This window comes from Bombina bombina, chromosome 12 (assembly GCF_027579735.1).
Source record: "Bombina bombina isolate aBomBom1 chromosome 12, aBomBom1.pri, whole genome shotgun sequence".
In the NCBI taxonomy this organism is placed as follows: domain Eukaryota; kingdom Metazoa; phylum Chordata; class Amphibia; order Anura; family Bombinatoridae; genus Bombina; species Bombina bombina.
Window position 1 is genome coordinate 96,273,512 of NC_069510.1, and position 11,466 is coordinate 96,284,977.

The following is an 11,466-nucleotide window of genomic DNA, read 5'->3' on the forward strand; positions in this document are numbered from 1 at the left end:
TTAATATGAGGAGAGTCCACAGCTTCATTCCTTACTTGTGGGAATACAGAACCTGGCCACCAGGAGGAGGCAAAGACACCCCAGCCAAAGGCTTAAATACCTCCCCCACTTCCCTCATCCCCCAGTCATTCTTTGCCTTTCGTCACAGGAGGATGGCAGAGAAGTGTTGGAAGATTCAGAGTAGTCTCTTATGAAGGGTAGTACTCTTCGGTATGGGACTGAAGTTTTAAGTAGTCTTGTCAGCATCTCAGTAAGAGCATTGACGAATGTTAGGGTCTGGAGATACAGGGAGAGTCTTTCTGCGAAACCATCCAGACTCGTATTAACAACTCCTAAGTAATCAGTGATGACAAGTTTCACTGCCTGCTTCTATCACTCAACTCCACGTCAGGTGCGATTCTACAAGACTGTCAAACTTGAAAGGCTGTGTGTCTGTTCCACGGCGATGATTCCGGTAAGATCATTTCATTTTATTTCATATGATAACGTAAGAAGACAGGGTCACAGTGTGACTCCTTTATCTGCATGGAATCAAGGGTTGATAGCTCCGGAAGGGGATTATTGAACAGGGGGGATTTATACATGATTTTTTTTATTATGTTTTATGCTGCGTCATGTGTGAGATGAGGCTCTGGTAGATGTGGGAACATCCAGGTTTTACTTTTGTTTTGGATAACTGCGCAGACTGTCAGTTTTTGCGCGCTTTTTTCCTGCAGCAGGGGCAGTCCTGCATGCCACTCCATGTGTTGGGGTGTGGCATTAGCTTCCTCTTTCCTGATCGTGCGGTTTACAGGAGAAGAAGTGGTTTCTCTGTGGGGCCTGGGTCATAGGAGGTGGTGAGTGCCCCGGCCATTGGGGTATAAAGGTGCCATTTACTTTTTTCTATAGTCCATTTTAAAAGCTCAAGCTATGGAGGACTCTGATGCGTTAGAGGGTACTCCCTCTTTACCCAGATCTAATACCTGTTTTTTTTGTGAGGAGGCTACGGTATACCCGCCTGCTCAATTATGTTTCACATGCCTTGATAAAGTACTTATATCTAAGAAACCCAAGATGTTTAGTACCACTGAGCCGTCAACCTCTGAGGGGTCTCCGTCCTGCGAGGTGCGTTCCCTGCAATCATCTCCTATTACACATGCAGCTCCCCATTGCACGACTAATCCTCCTTCGGGAGGGTCCCTCTTACCGCCAGACTTTTCTGAACAGTTACAAACGGCAGTGTCTGCGGCCTTTAGTGCTTTACCTCGCCCTGCTAAGTGCAAGCGAAAGGATAAATACTGTTATTCTTCCCAGGGGTCATCTAACAACTTGCTGGATTTATCTGATACTAGATTATCCGCTGATGAAGACGCCTCTGATACTTCAGAGGAGGCTCTTTCTGGGTCGGAATCGGCTGCCTCTAAGCTTTCAGCTGCAAAGGAACCAGACTTTAGATTTAGGATAGAGCACTTAACGCTTACTGTTAAAGGAAGTGTTGGCTATTTTAGAGGTTCTGGAAACTAAGTTACCCGAGGAACCTTCTATTCCTAAGCTTGATAAGGTTTATGAGGACAGGGTGGTGCCACAAACTTTCCCGGTTCCCGTTAAGATGGCAAATATTATTAAAAATGAATGGGAAAGTCTCTAATCCTCTTTTTCCCCTTCTTCTTCCTTTAAGAAATTGTTCCCGGTTCCTGACTCCCATTTAGAGTTGTGGGGGTCTGTCCCTAAGGTGGATGGAGCTATCTCCACGCTTGCTAAATGCACCACTATCCCACTTGAGGATAGTTCATCATTTAAGGAGCCCATGGATAAGAAGCTAGTAACTCTGTTGAGAAAGATGTTTCAGCACACAGGATTTTTATTTCAGCCTGCAGCTGCGATTGCTGCGGTGGCGGGAGCCGCTACCTATTGGTATGACTCTCTGTTGGAGGTGATTGAGGTGGAAACTCCCCTCAATGAAATCCAGGAAAGAATTAAGGCCTTGAGGGTAACTAATTTGTTTATTTGTGATGCAAATATGCAGATTATTCGCTTGAATGCCAAGACATCAAAATCTAGACTGCTTTCCCTTCCGTTTAAGGGGAAGGTTCTTTTCGGTCCAGGACTGGACTCTATCATATCCACAGTCACTGGAGGAAAGGGTGCCTTTTTACCACAGGATAAGAAGAACAAATCTAAAGGACAGGGTCCTAATTTTCGTCCCTTTCGTTCGGATAAATCCCAACGTCAGCAGCCCTCTGCGAAGCCTGATCAGTTGAAGGGAACTTGGAAACCATCTCAATCTTGGAATAAATCCAAGCAGAACAAGAAGCGCGCCGAGACAAAATCGACATGAAAAGACGGCCCCCGATCCGTCGCTGGATCATGTTGGGGCAGACTATCTCTCTTTGTGGAGGCTTGGCTGGGAGATATGCAAGACCCTTGGGTTCTGGAGGTCATTGCTCAGGGTTACAGGATAGGTTTCAAATCTCATCCACCCAGGGGCAGATTCCTCTTATCAAACCTGTCTTCAAGACCAGAAAAACGAGATGCTTTTCTAGGGTGCGTGAGGGATCTCTCCTCCCTAGGAGTGATTGTGCCAGTACCTCTTACAGAGAGAGGTCTGGGATACTACTCAAACCTTTATGTGGTCCCAAAGAAAGAGGGTATGTTTCGCCCGCTTCTAGACCTAAAGTGCTTAAACAAGTTTCTGTCGGTGCCATTATTCAAGATGGATACGATACGGTCTATTGTGCCCTTAGTTCAAGAGGGACAGTTTATAACTACGATCGACTTGAAGGATGCTTACCTTCATGTGGCAATACACAAGGATCATTTCAAGTTCTTAAGATTCGCTTTTCTGGACCAGCACTTCCAGTTTCTAGATCTTCCTTTTGGTCTGGCTACTGCTCCAAGAGTTTTTACAAAGGTTCTGGGGGCTCTGCTCGCGGTGGCGAGATCCAGAGGTATTGCAGTAGCGCCTTATTTGGACGACATCCTAGTCCAGGCTCCCTCCTGCCGGCTGACAGAAGACCATTCGAGAGCTCTTCTTCTTCAATCTTATGGATGGAAGGTAAACTTAGGAAAGAGTTCTCTGGTTCCCAGTACCAGAGTGGAATTTCTGGGCACGATAATAGATTCCATATCCATGAAGATATTCCTTACAGACCAGAGACGTTGCAAAATTACTTTTGTCTTGCCCTCCAGACCTCCTTAGGGCCATCTGTGGCCCGGTGTATGTAGGTGATTGGGCTGATGGTGTCCAGCATAGATATAATTTCATTCGCCAGGTTTCTGCTCAGACCTCTTCAGCTGTGCATGCTGAGACAATGGAACGGCGATCACTTGGATCCATCCCAACAGATTTATCTGGACAACCGGTCAAGAGAATCGCTGTCTTAATGGCTCTGTCCAGATCGCCTGTCCCAGGGGACATTCTTCTTGAGACCATCCTGGGAGATTGTGACTACGGACGCAAGTCTATCAGGATGGGGAGCTGTTTGAGGTGCCAGGAAGGCACAGGGCCGGTGGACTCGAGAGGAATCTCTTCTCCTGATCAACATTCTGGAACTTAGAGTGATCTTCAATGCTCTGAAGGCTTGGCCTCTTCTGGGTTCGCCCCAGTTTATCATATTTCTAGTCCAAAACAAACTTTCATGACTCAGATAGGGCATGTAATTTTAAATAATTTTTCAATTTACTTCTATCATCAATTTTGCTTTGTTCTCTTGGTATTCTTAGTTGAAAGCTAAATCTAGGAGATTTATATGCTAATTTCTAAGCCCTTGAAGGGCATTTTGACAGTTTTTCACCACTAGAGGGTGTTAGTTCATGTGTTTCATATAGATAACACTGTGCTCACGCACGTGGAGTTCCTAGGAGCCCACACTGATTGGCTAAAATGCAAGTCTGTCAAAAGAACTGAAACAAGGGGCAGTTTACAGAGGCTTAGATTCAAGATAATCACAGAGGTAAAAAGTGTATTATTATAACTGTTCGTTATGCAAAATTGGGGAATGGGTAATGAAGGGATTATCTATCTATAAAAACAATTAATATTCTGGTGTAGACTATCCCTTTAACTCTGTGGCTTACATCAACCATCAGGGGGGGAACGAGAAGCTCCCTAGCCATGAGGGTAGTATCTCAGATTCTGGACTGGGCGGAGGCCCACAACTGCTCGCTGTCAGCGATCCATATTCCATTCCAGGTATGGACAACTGGGAGGCGGACTTTCTCAGCAGACAATTGTTTCATCCAGGGGAATGGTCTCTCCATCCCGAGGTGTTTGCAGAGACTTGCAGCAGATGGGGGATGCCGGAGATAGATCTCATGGCGTCCAGACTCAATACCAAGCTACCCAGATATGAGTTGCAGTCCAGGGATCCCCAGGCAGAGCTGATAGATGCCTTAGCAGTGCCCTGGGGGTTCAACCTAGTTTACATTTTTCCACCGTTACCACTTCTTCCTCGGGTAGTGGCCCGCATCAAGCAGGAGCAAGCCTTGACTATTCTAATTGCTCCATCGTGGCCGCGAAGGATGTGATTTGCGTACCTGGTGAGGATGTCATCATCTCCTCCATGGAGGTTACCTTGTCGCAGAGATCTGCTGGAACAGGGTCCCTTTGTACATCAAAATCTAGATTCTCTGAGGCTGACTGCGTGGTGATTGAACGCATGGGCCCCTATTTATCAAGCCATCAACCGCAAATACGCTGGAATTTTGCAGCGTAATTGTTGCACGCTTGATTCCCATTATTTATCAAACCCTACAGACTGGCAAAAGTAGAATTTTGTGACGTCACATACGATCCGACGGTCTCAGTCCGACACAGTTCGATGCTTACGTCACTACAGATGTTCCGAATGCAAATCCGGCACTATCTGACTACTTTTGCTAGTTATCAAATTTCTAACAGGTACGCTCGGCACTATTCTGGCCCAGCGTACCTGGTTTTCAATCCGCCGCCCTGGAGGCCGCGGATACCATAGGAATCAATGGGAGTCTGAAAGCAGCAAAAGCTCGTGTTCGCTGCTGCCCGATATCCCATTGATTCCTATGGGAGAATAAAAGTTACCTTTACACCTAACACCCTAACATGTACCCCGAGTCTAAACACCCCTAATCTGACGCTCCTCCACCGCCGCCACCTACATTATACTTATTAACCCCTAATCTGCCGACCCGACACCGCCGCCACCTACATTATACTTATTAACCCCTAATCTGCCGTCCCCCACGTCGCCGTCACTAAAAATTAAATAAATTACCTAAATTAACAACAATTAACTAAATTATATACAATTATCTAAAGCACAAAAAAAACACTAAATTACAGAAAAACAAAAACAAATTACAAGATATTTAAACTAATTACACCTAATCTAATAGCCCTATCAAAATAAAAAAAGCCCCCCAAAATAAAAAAAAGACCCCTAGCCTAAACTAAACTACCAATTGCCCTTAAAAGGGCCTTTTGCTGGGCATTGCCCCAAAGTAATCAGCTCTTTTACCTGTAAAAAAAATATATAAACAACCCCCCAACAGTAAAACCCACCTCCCACACAACCAACCCCCCCAAATAAAATACTAACTAAAAAACCTAAACTCCTCATTGCCCTGAAAAGGGCATTTGGATGGGCATTCCCCTTATAGGGCATTTAGCTCTATTGCAGGCCCAAACCCTAACCTAAAAAAAACCCCCACCAAATACACCCTTTAAAAAAACCTAACACTAACCCCCTGAAGATCGACTTACTGTTTTGAAGACCCGACATCCATCCTCAAGGAAGCAGCATAAGTCTTCATCCAACCGGGCCGAAGTCCTCAACGAAGCCGGGAGAAGTCTTCATCCAAGCCGGGCGAAGTGGTCCTCCAGACGGGCAGAAGTCTGATGCGGAGCGGCTCCATCTTCAAGACATCCGACGCGGAGCATCCTCTTCATCCGGAGTCTTCTTACTGAATGACGGTTCCTTTAAATGACGTCATCCAAGATGGCGTCCCTTAGATTCCAATTGGCTGATAGAATACTTTACTGGTGTAAAGAACATGGCTTTTCATGGCATAAGGTCAAGGTGTCCACGATTCCTTCCTTTCTCCAAGATGGTTTGGAGAAGGGACTTGCCACAAGTTCCTTAAAGGGTCAGATCTCGGCTCTTTCTGTGTTATTGCACAAGAGGCTCGCTGAGCTTTCTGATATTCAGTCTTTTGTTCAGGCTCTGTCTAGAATCAGGCCTGTGTTTAGACATTCCGCTCCTCCTTGGAGTTTGAATTTGGTTCTTAAGGTTCTGCAGAGGGCTCTGTTTGAGCCCATGCATACGGTGGACATTAAATTACTGTCTTGGAAGATGGTGGCCTTGCAATGTGAGCCTCCTTACCTAGTTTTCATGCTGATAAGGCTGTTCTTCTCACTGGGTTGGGTTTTCTCCCTAAGGTTGTGTCTGATCGCAACATCAATCAGGAGATTGTGGTTTCTTCCTTGTGTCCTAATCCTCCTTCTTCGAAGGAACGATTACTTCATAATCTGGATGTTTTTTGGGGTTTTTCTTCAGGTTACAAAGGATTATAGATAGACTTCGGCATTGTTTGTTATCTATTCTAGGAAGCGCAGAGGGCAGAAGGCCTCTTCAACTTCCCTATCTTTTTGGTTGAGGAGCATTATCCGCTTAACATATGAAACAGCGGGACATAAGCCTCCTGAGAGGATTACGGCTCATTCAACTAGAGCTGTGGCTTCTTCTTGGGCCTTTAAGAATGAGGCTTCGATGGAGCAGATTTGTAGGGCGGCTACCTGGTCCTCCTTACATACTTTTTCAAAGTTTTACAAATTTGACGTTTTTGCTTCAGCTGAAGCATCTTTTGGGAGAAAGGTTTTACAGGTTGTGGTGCCCTCAGAATAGTGTCCTCTAGAGCTTGGGTATATGTTTCCTACAAGTAAGGAATGAAGCCGTGATCTCTCCACATATTAAGATGGAAAACATAAATTATGCTTACCAGATAATTTCCTTTCCATCTGTATGAGGAGAGTCCATGGCCCCTGCCGTTTTCTCCGTTGTGCGGACCTAAATTTTGTTTTGTTCTTCTGGCACCATTTATACCCTGATATTTCTCCTACTGTTCCTTGTTCCCTCAGCAGAATGACTGGGGGAGGTATTTAAGCCTTTGGCTGGGGTGTCTTTTCCTCCTCCTGGTGGCCAGGTTCTGTATTCCCACAAGTAAGGACTCTCCTCATACAGATGGAAAGGAAATTATCTGTTAAGTATAATTTATGTTTTTTTAAACTAGGGAAATATACAAAAAATTAATATAATGCATTTTGATTCTGAGACTAAATAAAATGGTTACCTTATTCAACTGCACTTACTTAAATGGCATGAAGGTTGTAGTAAATATAATGACAGATTTGTAATGTGTACATTTCTGGGCAGCTTAAGGGCACGCTAATGTGTGTGTGCGTCTTTGTGTCTGACCTTCAGTCTGGCTTTTTGCTGCCATACGGATAAGGTTACATTAATGGGTGTTCTTACTGTCCATGTCTGGGAGCTATGCCTGCCCCATCTTTTTATTTTACTATAGTTGTTTTCCTAAGAGCGTGTATAGCACACTGGATAACAATTTAATATTTTAGTAGCTTTCTCTGGGCATTGGAGACACAGTTTGTAGGTTACATTTCCCTGACAGTTATCACAGAGATGGCAATGGAGGACATGGCATGCAATGTTGGTATTATAATATTATTATAATATTACTGTTTCCTCCCCAGATGAAGCAGCTTCCCGTAACTGTGGGGTACTTGTGCACTGTCTAGCTGGCATCAGCCGATCCGTCACCGTCACTGTCGCCTATCTCATGCAGAAGCTCAACCTCTCTCTGAATGACGCTTATGACTTTGTGAAGAGGAAGAAGACCAATATCTCACCCAACTTTAATTTTATGGGTCAGCTGCTGGACTTTGAGAAAAGCCTGGGTCTCAGTAGCCCAGATGACAATCGGCCCCCTGGCCAGCATGCTTTCTTCACCAGCCCTTCCAACGAAGATGTTTTTGAGCTAGACTCTTTAGATTCAACGTAAGGAATTAGGGCCGCTGTCTGATTCTCTCTAAGAATATTTTAGCTGTTTTCTTCTATTTGTACCTTGGGTATAAGCAGCTCAAATAATAAGGAGCACTTTACAGATTATGTCTAACACTACCGTTGTGAGAGCTCCTGGGGGCCAAAACAGACCCTCTGAAACCACAGCTATAAGAGGATGAATTGCTTGCTTGACTGTCAGCTCTGAATGAGCACAGGACACAAACTACTGTTTGATGCGTTACAGTGTTAGAAGGAGAAGCCATGAGCAGTTGATAGGGGCAGTACCAACGGCCAGTACCTATTTATGTAACCACAAGAGAGGATTTTAATCTATTGTTTGGGGATGAATCACATTGTTTCCTATACAACCAAATCATTCAGACCATAAGGTGACCTTATAGCCCAGTGCTGGACCAGCAACAGCTGATGTGGACCATACTGAGGATGTCTTCTTGCTGTCCACAGTCCTTTCCAGCAGCAAATGATTCAACATCATTCTGTGATCTGATTCTTTTTTGTTTTTATTATTGTTTCTTAAAGCTGAACATTAGTACAAAGACTAATCAGTTGCTGTTAATGAAGTAAACACAAACTGGCATTAGGACTATTACCGTATAATTCAAATGTATCCCCTTGTCTTTTTAAATGGATGCCGACTAGGATTGACTCCTTTCTTTTACTTTAGATAAATGAGGAACTGAGGAATGGGAGAAAGGGTAACAGGAGAAACGGACATCCAACCTGGTCTGATGTAGAGATCTAAGGAGCAGTCTCAGTGTGCAGAGCATACAAAGCCATGTATTTGTCTATTACTATGTACAGTATTTCTATTGTAAGATTTTACTAGTCTCAGCTTTATAATCTGTGTGTCTCTCTCCGCTCTCTGGCCTTTGCCATGGCTCAGAAAGTATTTTTTATGATGTCACTGTACTCAGGCCAGGGTGATAATAAGCTAAACAATACAGAACTCAGGATTTTATGGGCATTTTAAGATCTCCTCTAATAAGTAGAGATAGATCCTGCAGACAAATGTGCAGTTCCTGAGCTTTTTCCACTCATGTACATTATCTGGTATTACAAAGTTGTGTAACCCTGCAGTGCAGGATGATAATTGCTTACAGCCAGTATTAAATGGATGCCAGTAAGGTCCAAAAGTGTTTTAATAAAGTAACCAGTCCCTTTAAAAGCAATAGAAATATGGGCTGTCACTTTAAAAGTAATATATCAATGGCTCAGTAGCCCAGAAGCCACTGGTCTGATGGTCTAACGTATCTAATATTAGACCAATGACATTATTGTTCCTTCTACTGGGACTGTATTGTGATGTCACTTATACTGATCAAGAGGAAGTCAAAATGAAACCTAGAGGAGAGAAATTGGCCAGTACTCAGTTCTCTGAGGTGCCTTAACGGCTTCATAAAATAAGGTTTAGTTACAAACCTTTAGTTATAGACACTAGTATTGTCACATCAGTTCCACCATAATGGTTTGGAACCCATAGCACTTATCGTTAGTGAGGGCCAGGTGTGCTGGTTTTTGACCGACTTTTCTATGAGTTATGTTGAGAGCAGTATATCCGTAGCTCTGAAAACATAATGTATGATTATACATTAGGGTGCAGGCAGTATCATTCCTAGAAGGTGTTTGATAAAAAAAATATGTGGATAAACATGGGAAATTTGGTTTGCTTGTTTCTGCTGATGTAAACAGAGAGCACATTACACAAACATGATGCTGTTTCGCACACAGTAGGGGTCTGTAATCCCAGAACCAGGAAGCGAGAGCGATCATAACCTCCCCCCCCCCCTTCTCTGTTAATGTCATTCACAACACTCTCAATGAACTCTTTATTACAAACAGAAGTCATTTTTTAAATTATGGATGAACCAAAGAGAAAAAGATTATATGTCAGATTCATTTTTTATAGAAAAAGAAATCTATTCACACACATTTAGGTTCAACTTTATTTGAAGACGGTTTTAACTGGTAATGTAATTGTGTGCTCTCTATTTTTTTCGCTGCTTATGGTGAAACGTGATTCTATTCTTGATTGTTCCAATATTACAAATAAATAACGGCTGTGGATGGCTGAATGTGTCATTTACCAAAGTGTGGCCTGAACAACTGGACGAATGAGGCTTAGAACTTTTCCCGCATGGCACTTTTTACGATAGGTCTGAAAAGTTGTTAAAGGGACACTGAACCCAATTTTTTTCTTTCGTGATTCCGTTAGAGCTTAAAATTGTAAGCAACTTTCTAATTTACTCCTATTATCAAATTTTCTTCATTCTCTTGGTATCTTGATTTGAAATGCAAGAATCTAAGTTTAGATGCCGGCCCATATTTGGTGAACAACCTGGGTTGTTCTTGCTGATTGGTGGATAAATTCAGCCACCAATTAAAAAAGTGCTATCCAGAGTCCTGAACCAAAAAAAAACAACTTAGATGCCTTCTTTTTCAAATAAAGATAGCAAGAGAACAAAGAAAAATTGATAATAGGAGTAAATTAGAAAGTTGCTTAAAATTGTATGCTCTATCTGAATTACGAAAGAAAACATTTGGGTTCAGTGTCCCTTTAAGGATGAATTGGGATTTCTACACTTTTTATTTTTATATGTTTTTTTGAAAGATAATACAGCACATTTGCGTGCAAGTTGAGAAGATCTTGTTTAGCGCTGCAGTTTTTACAGCACCACCTGTTTTTTTTATGTCAGTTTTACGTGTGTATCCTGAAAAATAAGCAAGTGACTAATTTGCATTCTCCACCTGTTAAAGTAATTTATATTGAGAAAAGATTAAGCAAAATAAACATTATGCAAATTCAGGGCTTTTTTTTTTTTTTTTTAAATGAATGTCCTGAATATAACGTCTTTGTTGTACAATTTTTAAATAAAATGCATCTTTTTAACACCAGATGGGTTTATTTCTAACAAACAAAGCATCAGCCTTTAAATCAATTTTCAGCAAGTTTAAAAGACACCATTAACCTTATTAGCCGAACAATCAGATTATTATATTTATTCTATCATTAGAAAGCCGAACGTTCCAAAGCTTTTCCGTGGTAGGAAGTTTAGTCTTAAAGTGATGGTAAATCCAATCTTTTAATAAAAGCTAGGATTTACCATCACTAAACATGTTGAGTTTAAGTGATCATTTATTAAAAAACCTGGTGCTAAACTCACTCAGTCTGTGCCATGGCAGCTTGCTAAACTCAGAGCCTCCAGCCGGCCACGGGCACAGCGCTCTTCTACCAATGAGGTGACGTATCCACCACTAAACCAATAGCCATGCGTGTCATCTGACAGTGTTCTGCATCCTAGCATGACTGTTGGTTTAGAGGTGGAAACGTCACCTCATTGGTAGAAGAGCGCAAGGCCGTGGCCGGCTGGAGGCTCTGAGTTTAATGAGCCGCGGCGGCACAGAAAGTGTGAGT

General features: G+C 42.8%; 1 protein-coding gene across 1 annotated transcript in view; it reads left to right on the plus strand.

Moving 5' to 3' along the window:
• The window catches only part of DUSP9 (dual specificity phosphatase 9), a 69,655-nt gene extending 58,709 nt beyond the window's left edge, over window positions 1-10,946 (plus strand). The window contains exon 5 of the mRNA XM_053696039.1: window positions 7,724-10,946. Within this exon, the coding sequence (XP_053552014.1) occupies window positions 7,724-8,031 (308 nt within the window). The 3' untranslated portion in view covers window positions 8,032-10,946. The remainder of the gene's footprint in view (window positions 1-7,723) is intronic.
• Window positions 10,947-11,466: the final 520 nt, after the last annotated feature.